At 38.2% G+C, this 24,316-nt stretch overlaps 1 protein-coding gene across 2 annotated transcripts in view; it reads right to left on the bottom strand.

Moving 5' to 3' along the window:
• Window positions 1–4,738: 4,738 nt before the first annotated feature.
• The window catches only part of LRRC8C (leucine rich repeat containing 8 VRAC subunit C), a 113,110-nt gene continuing 93,532 nt past the window's right edge, over window positions 4,739–24,316 (bottom strand). For both annotated transcript variants that reach the window (XM_074221709.1, XM_074221710.1), the window contains exon 3: window positions 4,739–12,503. In XM_074221709.1, the coding sequence (XP_074077810.1) occupies window positions 10,230–12,503 (2,274 nt within the window). In that variant the 3' untranslated portion in view covers window positions 4,739–10,229. The remainder of the gene's footprint in view (window positions 12,504–24,316) is intronic.

Below are 24,316 nucleotides of genomic sequence, written 5' to 3' on the forward strand. Positions count from 1 at the left end.
AAATTGGAAAAGTCTGGCATTAATTGCAATTCCACATCCATAGCATTCCATCTTTTCAAAAAAGGGAAGGAAATGACTTTTTTCCCCCTTTGGGACCTAGATTTATCATTATCATCTCACAGTATTCAGTTTCAATTGTTTTATGTTATTCTTTCCATTGACATTGTTGTTATCATCAGGTATGTTGTTTTCCTGATTCAGCCTAATTCACTTTGTATTGGTTTATCTAAATCTTCTCAAGATTCTCTGAATTCATCATATTCAGAATTTCTTATAGCACAGAAATGTGACACGTATGTGATAAAACTTTTTTAAAAAATTTTATTTTTGAAAGACAATTGGTTGAATTGACTTGTCCAAGATCACACAGCTGAGTATTAAGTGTTTGAGCCTGGACTTGAACTTAGGTCTTCCTGACTCCAGGGCTGGTATTCTATCCACTGTGTCACTTAGCTGCCTCCTGATAAAACTTTTTTCAGTTATTTTTCAATTAAAGGACTTTTTCTTAATTTCTAGTTCTTTGCTACTCCAAAAAACAGCATTGCTATAAATATTTTGGTGTCTATGAGACCTTTTTGAAAAATGACTTCTCTGAGGTATATCATACATCTATCAGTGAAATACTTGAATTGAAAGTATGGATATTTCAGTCATTTGGGTTTTTTAGCTCAATTTAGATTGCTTTTCTCTAGAATTTATTATTAAAGAGATAGTTAATGGTATCTAGAAAAAAGGAGAGGAGTGCCTTGAAAGAGTTAGTTTTATGTCTTCAAGAATAGGTCAGACCAAACTAAATTTTAATCTTTTTTGACACAGTTAATTAGCTGTGAGATCAAAGAAGTGGTATATATATATATGTTAGATATAGATAAATATAGAAATACACACATATACATATGTGATAGCTGGGTGAAACAATAAAATAGAGTCAGGAAGATACATTTTCCTAAGCTCAAATATGGTCTCAGACATTTATTGTTTACATGATCTAGGACTTAACCCTCTTTGCCTTAATTTCTTTATCAATAAAATGAATTGGAGAAGAATATGGCAAAGAATTCCAGTATCTTTGCCAAGAAAACCCCAAATGAGATCACAAAGAGTCAGACATGATGGAAAATGACAACATACTTAAATTTTAAGTAAAACATTTGATAAAACCTTTCATTAGATTCTTGTGGAAAAGATAGAGCTAATTGGACAATTAGGTGGATTTGATCATAGTTATGTGATGAACTCAAAGAAATGCTATTAATAGTTTAATACTAATTTGGAAAATTCCCTTTTGAATGTCTTAGACAGTTGCATGAGGACAGTGCTGTGTAACATTTTTTTTTAACCAATGACCTGAATTAAAGACACAGAGAGCATCATCAATTTTTCAGATAACTTAGAACTAGGAGGGATAGCTAAGTGGACAATAGTCAGGATCCAAAATTATTTTTGACAAACTTAGGATTTTAGGTTGAATAGAATAAGATGAAATATAGTAAGAATAAACATAGACTATTACTTCGGGGTTAAAAAAAAAGTCAACCCCGAAGTAATAGTTTATGTAGCAGAGAGAAGTTTGTCTCCAAAAAAATCTTAGGAGTGGAGAGATGAATAGAGGAGTTTTCTGCAGCCTGTGGTGCTTCCAAGGAGGTCAACCTCTTTTTGGCACCTTGTATCTTTCTTTGAAAGGTCCAGGCCTCTCCTGAAGAATGGGTTTCAGGAAACTTTTGGTGCTTTTGTTGTATCAGAAACCACATCTCTGTACTGACCTATAAAAAGTGACTCATTGCCAAAGATGAGATATTTATTAACATTTTTCTGAAGAATGAGTACAAAATGCAGAACAAATTAGACATTATCACCATAGGAAATATAATGGGCCAAGAAATTTGAATTCATGTGAACAAGTTTTTTAACCAAATTTTTAAAAGTTGCATTGAGGACCCTACTCGTCATAAACGTCAAACATCTGTGAAGCAGCTGGTGTGCTTCTAAGTCAGGATTCAATTGAAATTGAAATCTGTATGCCATTACAACTAGATCAACAACCAAAGAAGCTTCTCCTCTTGGTAGACAGACATAACAAAAATATTTCCCTATTGTAATAGGTGGCTAAATATAGGAAGTGCATGTAAATAAGTGCATATGGTCCATTTTTGCTTCTTTTTTTGTAGGACTAGAGACAGTGGAAATGAGGATGGACCTGAACTCCAAGGATCCCCTTCTCAACCCCTCTCCGTACTACACAGCCAATAATAGAGTTTCATGAGTTCTTATCCACCCTCAATCCAGGATATAGCCCCTGAATCAGTAGTCCTTGGGGACCAAGGGACTAGGGCTCAAGCCCAGGAGAGGCATTGATTGAGATATTTATGCTCAAGGAAATTGGAACTGTGTGGACTGAATGATGAGAACGAATGAACTTCATTCTCCTGGATAAAGAACTGGGCACTTTCAGGGTGGCTCGATCTCAGAATCCAGTCTTCTAGAAAGAGAAAGGGGATGTTCTAAGCAGTATCCCCCTAATATAAGAATCCTGGAATTCAAACTTCTACAGAGAGAAGAGTAATCTCAATCATCATCATCAACTTCTTGGAAAGGAAGGATGATCACACACATCACATTTCTTCCTACTTTCCCTCTCCTCCCTTGTCTGATGAAAAGTCACAATATAGTTAAGTAAAATACCTAGATTTTGCCCTCCACTATTGTTATTTAAGTGCAGATCTGAGGGCAGAAGGTAGCCTTTCTTGTTCATTGCTGTTCTGTGGAAGTCCAAACCCTCAGCAATATATACCAAGGTTTGGTGAATAGAGGGGTCTTTAGAGCAAAAAGGAATTCACTAGAATGTTAAAAATTGCCTTAATAGAAAATTTTGAATTCTCTTTGGAGGAAATTCAAACCCTCAGGGTTCTGTCATAAGGGTGGATGCTTATATTGGACTCTGGAGAGGTTTTTGAGAGGGAGAATAAGTATGATGGTTCACTGGCCACAATGGGTTCTTTATATGTTTTCTGTAGTTTGGTGTGAGAGTCAAGATAAAGGCTGTCTTTTGCTGAGCATATGCATTGTTACCTTGAATGGTTATATGGGATCTAAGAGATTCTTTTATCAACATCTATGTGTACAGGTATTCAGAGACTAGTACCTCTGGTGTGAGGGCTACTAAACCCTCTTCAGGACTGCTTTACATCTTTGGTGTCTACATGCCAACCAACACTCAACTGTGGTTTCAAGAAGTTGTAGTTTGGGCAGCAGCCACACCCCAGTAAACCCATCTTGACAGACCGGGCTAAACCATTGAGGGTAATCGGCAAGCCTCAAACCCTTAGATGAGTTGGGGAGTGTGTTTACCCTAAGCATGTGAAGAATTCCCAGGGGAATAGGCAGATGTGAACAATTTGTTCCAACAGACCATGAAGGAGGGAGAAGCAGGCACTTTGGAATTCTTAGACCTTGGTTAGACATTGAAAAGGTCATCTACTACATCTTAACTTTTGTCTCACCACTGTATTACAATGACTCTGGAAGACAGTGAGGCTGACCTTCATGAACCTTTGTATTATTTAAATCTGAATTATGTGTTAAAAAAAAAGATTAAGATGAACATCTGTGAAGACCTAGATCTGAGCTATATTCAGAAAGTTCCCAGAGGCAATTCTGAACTAGAACAAAGCAAGCCAAAGAGACAGTTTAGGGGTAAGCCTCTAAGTTTAAACACTGGCTATATAAGCCCATGGATTTTAGACAGTTTTTTGCTGCAAATATAGTATGTCAATTGTAGGATTAAAAAATGCAAACTTGGGGCTGTATTTTTTAAAAAATATCGTTTTCAGGAATGAAGTGGTGATAGTTCTGCTGTACTCTAGTTGAATTACATCTTTAATATATGTTATTTCTTGGGATTAGGAAGGACATGGTTGATCTGGAAAGCATCCAGATATAGATAAAAAAGCATCCAAAATAGAATGGTACATCAAATTCATGTCATATGAGGATCAGTTAAAAAAAAACAAACAAACTGGACATGTTTAGCCTGGAGAAAAGAAGGCTCATGGGGGATATGCATGATAATTGTCATCAATTTGGAGTGGAATTAGAGTTTGTTCTATCTAGCCCTTGAAGGTATAACAAGGAACAATTGATAGAAGTGGCCAAGGGACAGATTTTGACTTGATGTTAGGTAAAGCTGAAGATTAGAATCTTTCAAAATGGAAGCAGCTTCCTGGAAAGATTTTCTTCAGTAGAAGCTAGATAATCCCCTGTTGGGTATACCACAGTGAGGATTCTGTCTTCAGATCTGCATTGTGCTGCATGGCTGCTGAGGCTCTTCTAGCTCTGAAATTTGGCAATCCCTGGAATCCAAGTCTCTTCGGACTTTAGTCCAAGGTTCTTTACACTATATTACATTTCCTCTTGCTACAAAATTTTCAGAAAATGGCTCCTTGTGATCCAGTCACAAGTTATTGTTCCTTCTCCACCTCAGATTTACTTAAATTATTGACAAGCACATTGTTCCCCTCTTCTCACCCTCTTCTCACGGTGAGACAAAAGTCAAGGGGACTGGCAATGGCCACAGATCTCACCGCTGTACTCCAATGACTGGAAGAGAGTGAGGATTACCTTCATGAAACTTTGCATCATTTAAATTTGACTTATTTCTATATCTACCTCAGATGTAGAAAATACAAATCTTCCCCTTATCTTTCTTCAACCCCCAAACTGAAAAAAAAGCAGATCTCCATTTTAAATTAGAAAAAAGTTTTATTTCACTTACATTGTTGGAAATGTACTGCAATATAATACAACACAGCCTATGATATTAAGACACTTTTGCCATAGGTTTAAGATGATTCTCCATCATGTCTATTTTCCAACTTTTGACAGTCTTAAAGATCTTGGTAGAATTTGACAATTTGAGCACACACACACATTGATGTCTGGAGAATGCAACGAAGGACTGGGTTCACCAGATACAGAACTTTAACAACAAAAATATTCCCTTAAAGAAGACTGGATGGGAGAAGATGGATACAGAGGAAGCAGGTGAATCCACAGGACATTACTTCTCAAATAGCTGCCAATAAAATAAAACTAAGACCACACCAATCTCCATTTTCTTTTATTCTTTTACAGAGATTTGACATTTAAAAAATCCTTCTTAAAATATAAGAGGTTTATTCTTTTATCCTGCCAAGTATTGTCAAATGAAATTTCCTGGGATGACCATGCACCAATGGACATTGGTGCCTAGGGACCACTGGGGAAAAGGTGATGTTACTGGGCAGATGTGGTATCCTTAAGTTTCCAGAGTCAGTCAATATTTATTAAGCACCTACTTACCTGTCAGACACTATGCTAAGTGCTAAGGATACAAAGATGTAAAAGATAGTCCTTATCTTAAAGGTATTCACAATCTAAAGAGATACTCACCTTCTACCAGTGAGATCTATGCACTCTGAAGAGTCAAAGGGAGATCCAGTCTGTTTGCTTAACAGTTCTTCCCCAGTTTCCTTGAGTGGAAATGAATCCCCAGCAGCAAGGACCTGGGACTCTAGGTCTAGCCATTAAATTGCATTGTGATGCTAATTTGACAATCCCCTTATGGATTATTAATCTGAGAGGTCAAATTTTGCCATTCATAAATAAGATCATGGATGAGCAATGACATTTCAGATCTGTAATGATGAACTTTTAAATGGGGCTTTTAAAAGCATGCATTTATGCAAAAATATATTCTCCTATTGACTGCTCCAGAGTGTTGGTAAAATTCTTTGTAAGAATGTATGGTTTGTTGATGATTTATATTGGTAGATCCTGATTGGTGACATCATTTCAGTAGAAAGTAAGCTCCTTGAGGTCAGGAAATATTTCATTCTTGTTTTTACCTTGACAGTGTCTGATGTGTGGCTTATATTAATAAATGGTTGTTGAATTCAATAAGATGATAAATTCAGAGATCTGTTCAGGAGAAATCATTTCCATGGAAGGAAGCTATTTTAAAGCCTGTATTTTCTTGCCTTTTTGACTAAATGAAGTATAGTGATACCCATCTTGTGCCTTTTTTTTAGAGGATGAAGGAAAATGTTGCTAAATGGACATCCCAAAATCAGCCAAGCTATTTCTGATTCTTTCTTATTTGTAATAATGACAAATCCTAGGGGTATGACAAGAGTCAAGTGGTCCTTCTCTATTTGCCTTATCCCAAGAGATACACAAACTAAGAGTCACAGACTCTCACTGTTGGAAGGGACTCTGGAGACCATCTAATCCATGAACAAGAATCCCCTTGATACCACTCCCAACAAGTGGTCTTACAACTTCTGTCTGAAGATCTTCAAGGAGAAAGTGTTCATTCACTCACTACCAATTGAGGTGACCCATTATATTTTTAGAGAGCTGATTGTGAACAAATTTTTTCCTTATTTACACAAAAACCTAAATTTATTCCTAGGCAACTCTACCCATTGTTCCTAATTCTGTCTTTTGGGCCCAGGAAGAGTCAGCCTAATCTCTCTTGTATGACAGTCCTTAATGGCAACCTTGATTTTCCACTGTGGGCATCTCTTTTTTGAGCTTAGTCTTCTGGGATATTTCTTACCCATTTCTTGTGTTATTTAGGGGTCTGACCAAAGAGGTATTAAAAAAGGTCACTTTGGGGATTTTTTCTTTCCTGGTCAGACACTCTCAGTATGGAGACTTCCCATCTTCTCTCCTTGCCTCCCTCTAACCCCAGTACCTTTTAGCAACTCATCCTAACTTATCTTCTAAGAGTAACTTGGAGGCCCTGAGATGTTAAGCTGACTTGTCAGTAGCTGCCAAGCTAGGGTGTTATCAGAGGAAGGACTTGATTACTCCAAGGCTGTTCCTCTATACTCAAGAGTTCATAGATCTAGGTCTGGAAGGTCACAACCTCTGAGGACATCTAGTCCAATCCCCTCCTTTTCCAGAAAATGGTCCTGAGAACCAGGAAGGTAAAATGATTTGTTCCAGGCTGTCCAGGTATTAACTACAGGGATGTCATTTGAATATAAGTCCTTTGATTGACCAGCCAGGGTTCTTTCCACTGAATCATACTTCCCATCTAGGAATTAGCAGAGGAGATATTTACATTAACATATTTTTTTTTCTTTATAAGGAGTGTATAACAGCACGAATTGTGAAGGCCAGTCTAGATTAGCACCATAGGTGATTTAATGGGCTATGAACCATGTTGCAAATGGCAGAAGTGAAAACTGTGTTCATGTGATCCAAAAGTTTTATTATCCTCAAAATCTTGTAGTCAAGAAACCATGGGATCAAGAACATCTAACTTCTTCAGAGCCATTGCTGAGCTAATTCATAGACAGGCTTCATTTGCAGATACAGCATGCACACTATTCCATTAGTTCATCAATGAAAGGAACACCTGTTCTTAGAGAATTACTCTGCATAACAAAAATGTTTCCTCATTTTGATGCTCAAGGTCTAAGCAGCTGAAAGCAGAGAGTGCCTATATATTTATATAGGTAGCCTTCTAGAGGTCCTATTGAGGGGAAATACAATTTATTATATTCATTTCTAACAAGAGCACTTTTAAAATGCTGAAAATGGGGGGCATAAATGAACCCCGCAGATGACTAAAATGGCCTTAGGAAAGCCAAGCTACTTACTTACCTGAGTTTTCTGTAATAAAGGCCAAACTTTTTTTTAATTAACAAATATGATTAGGGAAACTAGAAAGCTACAAAAGAGAAAATTAAGTAATATCTAGGTCTGTGTATTGTATGTCTTCAGGTGGGGCAGGCCCCTCCCCAGCTCTCATAGAAATGTCTATATTTATTTTTTAAGTCAAAGCTGAAAGGCTTTATGCTGTTTCATTTGATCAGACACGTTTTGTCAGGTAAACGAGTTGGTAATTGCTCCCTTACAAATGGAAAAATAAGCTAGGCTGATTTGACATCAGAATTCTGTCAAAATTGGAATAAGTGATGGAAATGCCTCACGCATATGGCAGGTGTTTAATAAATGCTTATAGACCTAGAAAGCGGAATTGTTTTTTAAATAAGTTTTTAAGTTTGATGGCACTTTTTTTGGAGAAAGGACTGCAATAAACAAACAAACCTATGCCTATAATTCAGAAAAATACAGCACCCCTTTCCCGGGTTCCACTGGGGTTCTGACTTCTGGAATAGGATCGGTTTGTTCTTCTTGGTGGCCAAAAAAATCTTCCCTGGAAGTTTAAAAACATTCAAATTACTGAGTATACTACATTTCCTAAATACAACACAGAATCGTCACGACCAGTGTCTACAGGGATCACAACAACATTCTGAAAGTGAATGGTTAATTGGAGAGAAAATGTAAACACAAGACCACTTCAAACACACAAGATTTGAAACCCTCACTCTCCACTTCATGTAAGTGAGTTGGCACTCAAAGACACTAAATGTTCAAGCAAGTCCTATAACAACACTTTGGTTACATCATTAGGTAAATAGTACAATGCAAAGTGTTTCTTCAATATGGCACCTTTTTGGAAAGTGGATACAGTAATGCATATGCATACTGAACAGTTCCTATCCATGCAGTCCACAGTAGATTAACATTGTTACTGGATTATTTGTTGAACAATAAAAGTTTTTAGAGCAAGGCTTTTGAGGCCATTCACCACCTTCTTCTTTGACTTTGATGTTTGTTGGAGAAGCTCCATTGAACTAGTGAGAACTCAGTGCAATGAAAATTTGGTACTATGACAACGGTCTTATGACCAATCACAATATATGCAAACACCATTTTTGTATCTTCTTATTACAAACATTTAAGAGTCCATCAGCACTTTTTGCACAGAGATCCAAATATTTCTGCATTTCTAAGTGCAAAAATAGAGAGGGTCAATATTATTGACACCATCAGGTAAAATCTGCTAAGTAAAAAGCACTTAACAATTTATTCACACTCAAAGGAAAGAAAGTAACAATCATTTAGGACAAGATCCTACTTTAAGTCCAACATAGCAGATAGGTTTCCTGTGCCCGAATAATCAGCAGCCAATAGAACGTTCATAGGGAGGAAAGGCTTGGAGGGAAACTGATTAATACCTAAACAGATTATTTTATAGCCTTTCATTTGTTTAGAGGCAAGAGGCAAAATTTAACTAGATTACAACTGCCACACAGCCCAAAAAAGGAAGGAAAAAAAAACCCAGTGGAGTTCACCAGCTATAGAACATAGTTTTAGTAGGTAAAATTTCCTATCTACTGAACCCACATATTAAGATTTTGCAGATGATTGAGTTACTGGAAAAAGCAGGCTTCTAATTTTATGATTTTTAATTCCATTACCAGTTAGAATATTAAAATAAATTGAGTTCACCAAAGGTTGTTTACCAGTACTACACAGCAATATCAAGATCCAATGGATAAACAGGAACCACTGAGAATTTCATTGGAAAATCTGATTTAAAAAAAAATTATCAAAAAAGTACAAATCCGTTCAACTCTATTCACCCTATTCACCCCTATAAATGAAGATGACTTTCTTTCACTATCAACCCTCCGCCATTGAAAAAGCAACTGCAACTCTCTTGTAATCCTAACAACCCTGTTTGGGGAGTGGGGTACTGTGAGAACTTAATGGTGACTTTATATCTACCTATCTGTATGCTACTTGTTAGTACACTCACTGACTTCAGCTTCATCTGAGCAGCAATGAATCTGGTTTTTGAATTCTAATTAAATTTAATTCTAATTCTTTAAAGGAGGATAACCAAGGAATTCTGTCAATGGAAAAGTCAGATGGTAAGAGGAAAATGATTTGTATCCCTTGCAAGACTGCTTGGTTCAACAAACAACAGAAAGACCTTGGTACTCTATTTGCTCTTAGCAAAATATCCTTATCTGTTACAAATAATCAAAAACACAGTGCATTTCCAAACTTCCACTTTTCCTTGAACTTAAACTAAAACCAAAAATTAAAAAAAACCCAACAAAACAGCAGATGGAACCATTTGTTTTTGCCCGTACAAAACAATAATAAAGGGACATTAGTTTCTAGAACAAATAAAATTTTAAAATATTAACATTGAAAAAATACAAGTAAATTTTTATTAAAAATATATGTACTCCTTACTTTAAATCTGTCTGTACATTTTGTTTTGTGTGAAAAAGAAAAAATAGTAAAGGCATTAGACTACCTAATTATTTATAATGTATTTGGTAGAAGCATGTTTCAGTCAAACTTTGAAGAAAAATAAGTTATTCTGCTTTCATTTGCTCCCGAATATCAGAAGGTAGCGTTTCAAACAGTGCATCTTCCACCATAAAGCCAGATCGCTTAAGGGCCCGGCAATCACCAAGTTCTGGAGGGAGGACCTCTAATTGATTGCCTTTGACTTCCAAAGAGGTAAGGAGTCCCAAGTTCCCAATTTTTGGTGAAAGGACTGATAAGTTATTTTTACCAATCTTCAAAGTTTTCAGTTTCTTACAGAAGTACAGTTCATCGGGGAGGCTCTCCACTTTGTTAGAAGTGATGGAAAAATACTGTAAACTCTGTAGCACTCCTATTTCTGGTGGGATAAACCGGATGTCATTGAAAGACAGATCTAGGTGTCTGATTTTGTTGCATAGAAAGAGGTGAGAAGGCAACACCTCTATTTTATTGTAACTAAAAGTCAGACGCTCCAGGCTGGTGAGCTTTTTGATGTGCTCTGGGATGTAGGTGATACTATTATGCCAGAGTTTGAGCACAGTCAACTTTCGTAAATGTTGAAAGCTCATAATCTCTTCTATGGATTTCAGGTTGTTTTCCTTCAAGTCCAACTCCTGGAGGCTGAGCAGACTGAAGATGGCGTGGGGGATGCGCTCTAGATCACAGTGGACCAGCTCCAACTCTGTAAGGTTGGTCATTTTCTTCAGGTTGTTGAGCATGACCAGTTTGGTACCATTGTTATGGATGTACATCTTTTGGAGGTGGCTGGAAACATCCACAACAGCTTGTGGGATTTTGGAGATGTTGCTTTTGAGTAAGAGAACCTTCAGGTTCTTAAGTTCCCGCAGAGATTCTAGAGTGATGTTCCTGGAGATATCATGACCCAGAGAACCATATAAGTAAAGCTCTTCCAGATTCCTGAGACCATACATCCAGGGGGGCAGTTCTCGGTAGTCATCGAATTTGACGCTCAAGATCTTCAGGTTTTCCTTCAGGAAGCTCAATGCGGAACTGTGGATTTTGACAGAGCACTGGTGCAAAGACAGCTCCTGGAGATTGCTGAGCTGGGCAATGGTGGCTGGGATCATTACATTCTGGATTATTTCGAGTTTTAAAGACTGAAGTTCGGTGATATCAAAGACCGTGTCCGGAAGGCCAGAGAGCATGATCAACGGCAACTCCAGGCGGTTCTGGGCATTCATCTGCAGCTTCTGCCTCAGTTTATCCACTGTCCACTCATTATTTAAGTTCAACTGCTTCAGTTTGTTTTCGCTGACTTCGGACAGGAACACGGCAAACCTCTTAGAGTAGAGAGGGTCATATTGATCGATCATGTGGAGCAAAAAAGCAAAGTCATTTTTCACATCTGGTATATCATCAATTCCCGTCTCCTGCCTAACATACTCAAAAGAATATTCCTTTAGGGATCGGTAGAACAGCCAATATAAAGTGTAAAGGCACGTTAGTCCATAGATGCTTACAAAACATAAGTAGCAAAAGGAAAGTTTTGAGAATAAATGTGCCATAGTATGATTACAAGAGAAGTGTTTATAGCCAGTCATGTCCTGAATATCGATGTCACAACTGACTGTGAACTGGACTTGGGGAACCAGGGCACTATTATAGCCAATGATGATTAGGAATTTGAGCACTTTGAGGACAGTCTGGCGGACGTACATGCTATATAGGATGTCACCCTCTTCAACATGCATTCTGAACTTCTTTACCTTTTCAAATAGGGCCTTAGCTTGCTCACCTTCTTTTTTATCCAGTGCCCCAGCAGAGGTCTTGTCTACAACAAACTTCTCGGGTATGGACTTTAAGGACTGAGATTTGACCAAGTTGTTATCGGTACTCATCTGGGTGGGATGAGGTTTTTGTAAATTGTTCTTCCTGTTGTCTTTTTCTTCAGAATCCTCCCCAGACACCTCAGATAAAGCCCTGGTGGTCCAAGGGGAGTCAAAACACTTCCCCAGGATGGAAATGAAGTGTTCAATCTTTGAGCTGGAGCCAGGGAACTTGAACCAAAAATTACTGCAAAGCATGAAGATGAGGGTATGGATGAGGACAAGGTAAGGAAAGTACTTGGCATACCAGTGGAGGGCCTTCTCATAACATATCTGATTTATAAAACTATACTGCTGAAGGTCCAGATCAGTCTTTCGCCCCTTCATTTCCACAGTTGCTGGGCTGGCAGATGGTGGAGGTGGTGGAGGCAGTGGTGTTGACGTGTTCATGGTGTGAGATGTGTTAGGAAAGGAAGAGTGGTTCTGAGAAGGCTGTGTGGTTTTGGGGAGACAGATTATCTTGTCTTGCATTACCTGAAATATAGAAATGATATTTTGAAATTTTACTTTCCCAAGGACATGTCTGTGTTGCTGAAGCTGGAAAAATCATCACACAAAACCTCTTAAAGAATCACAGATTTCAACCTAGAAGGAACCTTAGAGAAGCTATCAAGAAAAAATCCCTCATTTGAAAGATGGGGAAACCGAAGTGCAGAGTGGTTAGGCTTCTTATTTAATATATTGGTGTTTTCAAATTGTTATCCCTATTAGAATGCAAGTTTCTTGAGGGCAGGGTTTCTTTTGCCTTTCTTTGTCTCCCCAGAACTTAGGACACAGTAGGCTTACAAAATGATTGCTGACTCTTTGGTCAATCCATGGAGTCAGATGCATTGGAGAAAGATGATTTCAACATCAAAGATAGGCCAATTAGGAAGGAATAGTACAATATGATTCAGTCAGAATGAGGAAGGAGAGGATGGTAAGAACCTATGTTATAACTGACCATTTTCCTTTTATTTATAATAATTTTATAATACAAAATATGCTATTATGATTTACCCTTTTTCCATTTGTTCGATCCCTGAACATTGTATATTTGTGTGCAAACATGTATGTCTACAATCCATATGTGGGGGAGGGTGTGTGTGTGTGTGTGTGTGTGTGGAAGGATTTCCTTGACTTCTCCCATCTTTTGGGGAGACTAAGTGATTTAATAAATCTGGAGAGTTTCTGATGATGAAAATTCCTCTTTCAACTATTCTGTACTTTATGGTCTTTGTTGCCTGGAGCAGTAAGATGAAAACTGCCCTGCGTCATATAGCCAGTATAGTGGAATTTGATCGCCTTGACAGATTGCTCAGTAGATAGTGTTGGGCCTGGAGTCAGGACTCCTTGAGTTTCCATCCTGTCTCAGACACTTATTAGCTGTGTGACCCTGGACAAGTCACTTAACCACTTTTTACCTTAATCCCCTGGAGAAGGAAATGGAAAAATCACTCTAGTATCTTTACCCCATAAGGGGTTCATGAAGAGCTGGACATGACTGAATAATAACATGCCCCTCCCTATCTGCTATGCCACCTTGCCTTGACCTTTATATACCTTTAGCCTCCCACTTTTTAAAATAAATCTCTAGAATAGAACCTATTAAAAGAGTAACTTCTACCTTTGTGGTTTTTGACTGTCCCTGATAAGAACACATGTGCTACTCCATACATTTTAAAAGGAAATGTTAACTTCAAAACATGCTCCACAGGAAGCACACAAAGGATAGAGAGAGTGTGGAGTAGACAATGGGAGAGGTAAAAGGAAATGCCTGTCATATTTCTTAAAGTTTAAGGAAGCACCAAATAAAGAATGTTAGGCCTCTGGCTTTAATCTCCTCCTCAATAGTAACTCAGTTCTATTTCCTTCGTCACTGATTTTTCCAGCTAGCTGGCTATTGTCTTAGCCTTTAGGAATCTACTTTTCTCCTCCTCCTCCTCTTGTGTCTGTGTCTCTTGATCTAAAGTTGGGGTGTGGGAAAGCTGGGCTGGGCCAGGGTCTCTATTTTCTTCCCCACCCCCAGCTCAGCCATATCTCACAACCGTATCCTGTTGGCCACAATTTGGAAGTGTCCTTCGTGTCACCCCCATCAACCAGCTCTAGTCCAAGATGACTTTTCTCTACAGGACCCCACAGATAACCCCTTACTTCAGATTTTAGGCCTTAAGCAGTTATCTGTGGGGCTTTACTCTAGGATCTCCAAGCTCAGACCATTGAGTGTTTCTTTTCTTATCTCCTGTTTTCTATTTAGGCAAATATGCCTGAATCAAGTCTGATTTGTTGGACCCTCTAATCTTTTTCTTTTTTAAACTAGATTTCTTCAGTTCCTGTGTTCTGGTCAATTGGGCATCTTTCAGCCTCGGGGCCCCCACAACTTGTTTATAACATCAATTTCTATTTGGGACTGAATTTATCTCTTTTAAATTCTGAAACCTCTTGTGGTTCTCACACCAACTTGTACAAGTTCAGTTGAATGTAAACCGTAGGGTCAATGCAAAGCCTTCTACCTGTTTGTAGGATATACTTCTCTATTTAATAGTGAGTCCCAGCCCATTTTGGGGTCTTTAAGCCTCAAGGTAGAGTCTAAAGATGTGCTTCCGATATAATTATAGATAAAAACATGCATATATGTCATTTCAACAAATTTTTCAACCCCAGGAAGGTTTATTTCAGCAATTACAAAAACTTTTTTTTAATTGAATTAAAAAAAATGAATGGGACCTTACCTGAATAATTTTTTAAAGGGAGATCATTGTATACGTCTCTCCCTGTCTTATATGTATTCATACATAAGCAATTTAAATTTCAAGGAGGGGAAAGAATAGGGATTAGACCCAAGATTTCACAGGCATAGGGGACTTCTGGATAAAGAAGCTATACTATCAATGGCAGTTGGCATCATTGTTGCAACTGAGACTCTTACAGGATTGCCTTGAACCCTGAGAATTTTGGTGATTTGCTTAGGGTCACACAGTCAGTCTGTGTTGCCAAGGTGGGACCTGAACTCAGGTCTTTCTGACTCCAAGGCCAGTACTCTATCTACTAGTCCATACAGCCTCTCTAACAATTCTAAGAAAAAAAAAGCAAAATGGTCAATGAAGGTCTGTTACAGTTAGACCAGAGCAGTGATACAGCAATTATTTTTAAGGGGCTCTTTGAATATTTAATTCCACACCAAAGTCCTACCCTGATGTCTCTTCCTTCATGCTCTGGAAATGTTAGGTCCCATATTCTCAAAGCTCAGATCACAAACCTTAGAGGGCCCTGCAAAATTGAAATGACTATGACAATGGAGGGACACATGTGCTGTTTCAGGATCTGAGCTCAGATAGGTTCATCTTTATTATCACTGAGTATCAAGTCAAGCAGACAAAATTTTATTTAGCTCTTTATTAAGTGCTGGTGATATAAAGAGTGGGGTATAGTGGTTAGAGTGCCAGAGTTAGAGCCTACTGTACACCAGCTAGTTGTACAGTAGATAGAGCACCTGCCCTGGAGTCAGGAAGTCCTGAGTTCAAATCTGACCTCAGACACTTAATAATTACCTACCTGTGTGGCCTTGGACAAGAACATGAGTTCAAATCCAGCTTCAAACACTTCCTAGCTAGGTTACCCTAGGCAAATCACTTAACCCTGTTTGCTCAGTTTCCTCATCTGTAAAGTGAATTGGAGAAGGAAATGGCAAACCACTTCAGTATCTTTGCTGAGAAAACCTCAAATGGGATCACAAAGAATTGAACACAACTGAAGCTAATGAATAACCACCATGATATAAAGAACAAAAAACACTTCTCCATGCTGGTCCTTTACCCTTCTCAAAAGAAAAAGAACAAAAGTTCCTACTTTGCTACTTTCAAAGTGTTCATAGGTAATGATTATGTACAAACAAGCTATATACAAGAAGAAATGGATAGTTTCCATAGAGAAAAGTGGAATCAGGAAAGGTTTTAGGAACTGGATTTTTGCTGGGACCTGAAAGAAGACAGAGAAGCAAAAATAAGTTGTTGAAGGGGGAGAGAATTCCAGGTATGGGAGGTACTCAGTGAAAATAAATGAAGGGGAGCAGCTAGGTGATGCAGTGGATAGAGCACCGGCCCTGGAGTCAGGAGGACCTGAGTTCAAATTTGATCTCAGACACTTAATACTTACCTAGCTGTGTGATCTTGGGCAAATCACTTAACCCCACTGCCTTGCAAAAACCAAAAAAACAGAAAAAAGAAAATGAATGAAGTCTGAAGAGGGAGGGTCTTGTTCAAAGATCAGCATGGAAGCCAATGTCCCTGGATCAAAGGGTACATGTGAAGGAAGAAGATATACCAGGCTTGGAAAAGTAGGAATTTGAGATTTGATTCTGGAGGTAATGGGGAACCACTGAGATTTCTTAATAAGGGGAGCAACATGGTCAGCCCTGTCATTTGACAGCTGAATGAAGGGTGGCCTGGAGAGGAGAGGGATTTGAGTTGGGAAGAACAATGCTGATGTTTAAAGTGATGAGGATCTGCATCAGGATAGAATCAGAAGACAAGAGGGGATGTATATGGGGGATGTGATGAAGTCAGAATCCATAGGACTTGGCAACAGATAGGATGGAACTGAGTGAGGGTAGATGGGGAGATCAGTGAAAGACAGTGAGGAGTCCAGGATATCATCTAGCCCGTAGGTCTGAATAACAAGGAGAATGGTGTTGCCCTCAGCAATGTGGAAGTAGAAATATGGAATAGTAGGAAGAGGAAGTTTGTTTTTACATTATAACTTCTGAAGACTATCTTCCATAGCACTGAGGCATTAAGATCTGTAACCCAGAAGGAAGAATCTATACTGTTAAGATTCCAGATCACTAAAATACTGAAGGATGCTCTATTTTTGTCTAATAAATGGGGACACCTTGTAGGAGAGCAGCAATACAAGTATGTGTAGTTTGTAGACCTCTGAGCACTTACTGTGATCTATAGCTGCAAATTTGTTTTTTGTTATATGAAATTATACTTTTTTTCCTCTTACCTTTGTATTTAAAAATTCTTAAATTTTGATTGGTAGCTTTTATTTTTATAACACTGACATTTCTAAATATCTCATGTCCTCTTCCCTTATCAAGAAAGTTACCCTGAACCAATAGAGGAGATGGAAAAAGGAGGAAACATATCTGGCTACATACCAGAGACACAACAAAATGAGCCAACATGGGCTGAAAATAAGTACAGTGGGCCAGATCCACTCCTAGCCCCCATCCATCTCAGCAATGAAGAGAGGGAGGCATATCTCTTTTAGTCATATGCCATGATGCATCAAAGATCTGTATTTTCTCCAGACTGGGTCTCTTGCCAATCCTCAATCTACATCTTATTAGGAGTCTTTAGGTGTTATGGTGAGGGTATAGAAAGTTAGGTCAGGAAATATCTGAGTTCAAATCTGACCTCAGAGGCTGACAAGCTGTGACACCCTGGGTGGGTCACTTAACCTCTGTCTCAGTTTCTTCAGTTGCAAGGTGAGAATAATAATAATAATTCCTGCCAACTCCTAGGGTTGTTGAGACAGTTAAAATGAGAATATTTATAAAGTATTTTGCAGTTCTTAAAGTACCGTGGAAAATGATATTATTATTATGACCCATTTAGTCTATGCTTCCTTTGGGCAATAATAAGAGGCTCAGTTACTACAATCCAAAATAAAATCTCCTTTATGTTGTGCTTTCCAGGAAAACATCTGAACAACAAGGTAGGAGTTGACTATAAATAGCAAGCAAAAAAGACAAGAAATTTGCTCAAGGGAGATATGAATGGGCTGTGCTAAAAGCAAAAAGAGAAGTCAGAGGAACAGCTTGAAATATAGACTGTGACAACATATGTCAACTGGGGCAGCTAGGTGTACAGTAGGTAGAGCACCAGCCCTGAATCAGGAGGTCCTGAGTTCAAATCTGACCTCAGACACTTAATAATTACCTAACTGTGTGACCTTGGTCAAGTCACTTAACCCCACTGCCTTACAAAAAAAAAAAACCCAAAAAATGATGTCAACTTATCTGGTTATATACCAGAGATACAGTACCCTAGGTCAGGACTTGGGAGGGAAGGGAAGGGAAGACAAGCAAGGTCTGATTGTTCCTTCAGAGAACAGTCAGACAAAGTCTCTGGGAGATTTGGAGACAACTGTGGAAAGTGTGGTTTTCCCCTTGCTTTCCCTTTTAGTTATTTGTTCCTTCTCTTTGGGAATTGTAGCAGTTTGCTTTGACGGAGCTGGGAGGGATTATTGGGGCTATGTTTTTCAATGTTTAGCCTACAATTCCTCTGCTCACGCCCTCTGTGTTATTTTTTAATGCAGGAAAAAAGAAAAAAACTGCCCACAACAAACAGGAAATAGTGCTAATAACAACTCTTTATGGGAGTGGATATGGAAGTGGATATGAGATATGGAAGCGTTCTCTATGGGAACACTTCCATTTATGTTTTGAAGCTCACCAACTTTTTGTGTAGCATAATCAGTTAAGCATGTCCCATTTGATGATGGGACAATTACATAACTTAGTGTGTGTGTGTGTGTGTGTGTGTGTGTGTGTGTGTGATGAAAAAATCCTAGGCTTGTAGTTAGTAGACCCAGATTCAATTCTGCCTGATTAAGTCACTAATTCCTCTGATCCTCAGTTTCCTCATTTGTATTCTTGGGAATGTTTATGATAACTACCTTCACAGTACTGTGATAGAAACTCTTTGTAAAAAATAAAGGTTTTAGAAATATGAGTCATTAGAACTATTAAGGGCAGAAGGGACAGTTATGAGCAAGGTCCCAGTTGGGTTCTTCCAACACAGATTTATGAGTTATTATCTGGAAACGATATCTGGGAGGAAAACTGCCTTGTTTATAGAATAACACAAAGGCAAGAACAGTGGTTTAAAATAGTAACGTGGCTATTCTAGGACTACAGATTGAAGCTAGAAAGGACGCTAGGATTCAGGCAAACATCGCCTACTCTAACAACTAGACCCAAATCGTGCCCTATTCTCCTGGTGCTCATACTTCTTTGATCCTTCCTTCTTTGCTTCATTAGCCCATCCATCTATCAAACCCTTCATGGTAGGTGGGCTCCAAGACTCTCTCTCTCTCATCCTCTTTTTCTTTAACAATAGAATGAGCCATGACAACCATAATCTCTAGGCAGCTGACCCCCAATTCTTCATCTTCAATTCTTATTTTCTAGTCTTAGCTTTTGAACCATGGGGTTTTGGAGATAAAAGACTTGAGTTCAAACTCCAACCCTGTTTTGTAAGTGTATAACTTTGAGCAAGCCTCTGGGCCTTAGGTTCCTCATCTAGAAAATAAGCCTGCTGTGCTCAGTCTAAATCAGATTTCTGAATCTAAGATCCTTAGATCCATGGAACTTCAGTAGATTAGAAATTTTTCTTGGATGGTAGGATGAGCCCCAGTAAATACAGGTTTTGTTTCCACTTCAACACTGTCAGTCCTGTTCAGATTTAATAAAACTTTTGGGCAAGAAATGAAGCTGTAAAAGGATATGGCAAAGATAGTATACAGGGGGAGCTGCATATCCTTATTTTACTTTTGGTAAATGAGTCCTGTTTCACCAGAACCAGTGCTTGTATCTCTGCTCATCTGAGTACGATGGCTGCTACCATGCTATGGCAAAGATTGAACCATTCTGACCTACAAGCCGCTTTATTCATTATGGTGCAAACAAAGACCTTGCCTTCTGTGGGGAAGGAAATGTTCTCCTACAAAATGTTGTTATTAGCATTGTTTCTTGTCTGTTGTGGGCAGAGTTTTTTAAAACGATAATTTTTTTTAACAAATTTTGAAACACCTGCCCCTCAACAATCCCCCCAACCCCATCAAAGCAAACTGTTACAAGTATAATTCTCAGGGGGGAAATGAGGACCATTTCTCAGAATGCTTTTCAATACCATAAATAAGATTACAAAAGAAATCAGCTATATTAAAATGCAAATTAGTCAGAAAACAAAAACAAAAAATCAACAATCACCAAGTTCATGGATTCCAGGTTACGATCCTCTGTTCTACAAGTTAACTGAGGGAACAATGATTTTTTTAAAATAAGGCCCTATCATTGTGGTTATTTTGTCCATTTTAATAAGATTGATTTCAACCATCACCAAGTTAAAACAGCTTAAGAGAATCCATGATTTTTTAAAATGAAGCACTAATGTGGTTTTTTGTTCATCTTAATAAGATTAATTTCCTAATTTTTTTATTTCAGGCACAGGTGTGTACAACCCATGGTCTGGGGGGATACAGCTCTCAAAACCTATTCAAGCAGCATGATTACATTTTATTATTATATTCATTGCTAATATGGGTTACATTGTAGTCATAAATAATTATTAATTTGCATGTATGGTACTTGACAAGTTTTTGCTGGGCAACGAGGCCCAGAAGAGCCACAAGTACTCCCATGTTTTAGAGTAATTGAAAAAACTTCAGATAGATTACAACAGCCACATTGGCAGAAGGTAGGCAGAAAGCTTCAAGGTAGTTCATCAGTTATTTAATGTAGTTTCCACAAGTAAATCTTTCAAGTTGTTCAGAGTTAAAGAATATTTTAAAATCAAAAACACAGACTTGGCCAGTGCACACAGATGTCAGCATGACTTGGCCAACAATTTGTCTCTGGTCACTTCAGCTTCCCAGAAGATAAAGCAAATTCTTTTCTTTTAATTCTCATTCTCTGTCCTCAACTCCCATCTGCCCAAGTGAAAGAACCCTGATAATTCCTCAAACAGAAAACAGAGCACTGACTCACAAGAGACACAGAAGCAGGAAAAGGGAAGGTCCTTGTCACTGGGAGGGTTGCCTTTGGATTCCAAAGAAAGATAAAATAATAGCCATATCTACTGAAAGGGACATCCAGCCATTCTATCTTTACTCCTTCCCTTGTCAAAATGAATTTTAGCACCTTGACTTTGGGGGAGGGGGGTCTTGAGAACTGAATATGAATAGATTTATCATTTGTATTTATTTTATTTTCTTCCCCCTGCCCCAGTTCCAAACAGTGATCTGCTACTTTTGGCCATTCCCCACTATAGAGAAAGCCAAGAAAGGAAGATGTTTGGCTTTGGGGGGTTAAAGGGGTGACGAGAAACTGAAGGCAGAAAGAGCAAAAGAAGAAATCAATTAACTCAATCAACAAGTAAGTTATTAATCGCTTACTATGTGTTTGGCACATATTATGAGGGGAGTTGGTACAGATGTTCTCCCCAACTCTAAACTCTATTGAAAATGGAGGCCACCCTTCCTGCATGGAGTTTCTGGCCACTGCAGTCCCAGCCTATAGCTAACAGCTTTGTCACAGAATCATAGAACCATTGAATTGGTGAACTCATTCCTACCTAAGGGATGACTCTTACCACCTGTCCCCTATAATATCTGCAATAACTGTTTTCCCACACTGTTTGAATGGTTCAATGGGAATTGTGATGGGTGAACTACACTACACAAGACATTTTGACTATTTTTTTTTTATAAATGAGGTTAAGTGGCTTGTCCAAGGCCACACAACTAGGTAATTATTAAGTGTCTGAGGCTGGATTTGAACCCAGGTACTCCTAACTCCAGGGCTGGTGCTCTATCTACTGTGCCACCTAGCCACCCCTCAAATGATATTTCTAAAAACCAAATCTGACTAAGTCACTGTGCTGTGAAGGAAAGAAGCAAACATATTGAGTACTCTAAAAATAAATCTCGTTTTATTATCACAATCCTAGGAGTTAGGCTCAATTTATTATCCCCATTTTACAGATGAGGAAACTGAGGCATCCAGAGATTAAATGACCTGCCCAGAGTCACACAACTAGTCAGTGTCTGGAGTCAGATTTGAACTCTGGATTTTCTGACTCTAGCTCTTCCTGATACCAGGTGCACCACCTCACTGCCTCAGAAACTTTATTGGCTACCTCTTGCCTCTAGATTAAAATGTAAACTCATTTTTTTGATATTTAAAAATTCACTAACCAGTTACAAACCTTTCTAGGGTAATAACAAATTACTTCTCTCTCTGAACACACATTTTATAGATAGGTCTACTTGCTGTTCTGAGTCACAGTCATCTCCTACCTGTGTCCTCAGGTCATTTCCTCCTCCCCTCAACTCCTTGAAATCCCCTTTCCTGATTCATTAAGCTACTGGTGTCTCCCCCTCTCAAAATGACTTTATATTGATTTTTGTCTATAACTTTTATTTACTTATGTGTATACATGTCATACACTTCTGCTTCCCACATCCTCTGGATGTAAGCTTCTCTATCATGTTTTTTTGTTTCTGTTTTCTTGGTCCCAGCACTCAGTAGTCACTTAATAAATGCATATTAATTGAATTTTTATTGAATCATATAATTTGAGAATTGGCCACCCCTGTGGCCACTGAATTCAATCTATACCCAAAAGGAATCCCTAAAAAAACACACCCTCCAAGGAGGGGAGCACACTATTTGTCCAGGTGACCCATTTCCCTTTCAAACCACCATGTTCTGACGAGAAGTTCATGGCAGACAGGAAATGGTAAAGTAACAGAATGATGTGGCAGACTCAGGAAATGTTGTTTTGTTTTTTAGCAGAGAGAACTTTTAAATATTTAGCAGCAATTAATAAATATTTAATAGTGTGAAGTACCTATGCCTTCTAGGATCAATATTATGAAATGGTATCATATTATAAAAACTCAGATAACTTTTTAAAATATTCTGAACACTTTCCTCATAAAACTGGGTGGTAGGTGGTATTATATTATTTTACCTAATTTTGTGGGGGTGAAGAATATGAGATTCAGTGAGTTTGAGGGATCTCTCCTTCAGTACCCATGTCAGAGCCAGGTCTTCTCATTTCCAGGGCAGTAATGCTCTGGCCACCAACATATTGTCCTCTTAATTAATCTATTAAAAAGTCATTATAAAATTCCCTTCTCCCATAGCCAAATACATGAAAAGAGTCTATTGTTAGAGTAGAATTTCCTGAGAATATTTAGTTGTATTGTATTACCCCATATTTAAACCTAAACAGCATGTACCCAAGCAAATTTGGAAGGATGAAGCAAAGGCTGGGTTAGATTATGGTCAGTGATCTATCTCCTCAACCAATTCAAGTTCCACTAATGGTCTTGGGCAGATGACCCTCAAACCTATTCATTTCTTTACTGATCTCCAATTCAACATTCATCTACTAAACATCTATGACAATGAATATAACCCAATGAGCTTGCCTAAAGTTTTTTTTTTAGGTTTTTGCCAGGCAATGGGGCCCAAGGTCACACAGCTAGGTAATTATTAAGTGTCTGAGGTTGGATTTGAACTCAGGTCCTCCTGACTCCAGGGCTGGTGCTCTATCCACTGCACCACCTAGCTGCCCTTGCCTAAAGTTTTAAAGCAAAAGAGTTAATGGGATTAGAGATTAAGAAAACTCAGAAGTCATCTAAGTTTAGTCACTTAATTTTATGGATGAAAAAAACTAAGGCTCCCAAAAACCAAAGTCACAGGGATGTTAAGTGGTGATCATCTTAGGAAAAGGGAACAAAGCAAATTTTATGGATAATACAAATGGGTGTTGCCATCCATCTGCACAATATATTCATTTGTGGTTGGGCACAATGCTTTATCAAAGTCAACTCCACAACAGAAGAAATGTAGGAAGAATCATAACCAACTATCATGCACAGATATTTATAACAAATCAGAATTGAGAAGAAACAGAGGATTTTCTACTTCTAGAATGCCTTAACTAACAGAACGCTATATACAAATCATAAATAACTCAATGCAAATTGATTGAATTAATATAAAGGAAATACAAAAGGCAAAATTCCCAACTGAAGTTGTTTACAGGAGATTCAATCAAGATTTTAAAGAATAGTTAATATTTATGCAATACAAATCATTTACAAAAATTATTACCCAATCTATGAGACACCTTCTCTGAAGTAGCCATCATCCTAAGCTCTGAAGATACAAAGAAAAGCAAAATGGATGCAAGTAATCTATATTTTAATGGGGGAGAAAATCTATTAAAAATTTATTTACACATTACATATAAAGTGGATGCAAGAAGAAGGCATTAGCATTAGCATCAAGGGTGGGCATAGATTTGGGGGTATGGAATGGAGACCAGAAGGCAGCTATGTTTTAAAGGAATCTAGGGAATCTAAACAGCAAATTTAAGGAGAGAGAACATTCCAGACATAGGTGTCTGCCTTGAAAAAGGGATGTGGGTGGTGGTCAGATCCATGCTTTAGAGATATCATGTTGGCCATGAGATCAACTACTCAGTTTTCCTAATAGTTCAGACAAG

This window comes from Macrotis lagotis, chromosome 2, assembly GCF_037893015.1.
Source record: "Macrotis lagotis isolate mMagLag1 chromosome 2, bilby.v1.9.chrom.fasta, whole genome shotgun sequence".
NCBI classification, from domain to species: Eukaryota; Metazoa; Chordata; class Mammalia; order Peramelemorphia; family Peramelidae; genus Macrotis; species Macrotis lagotis.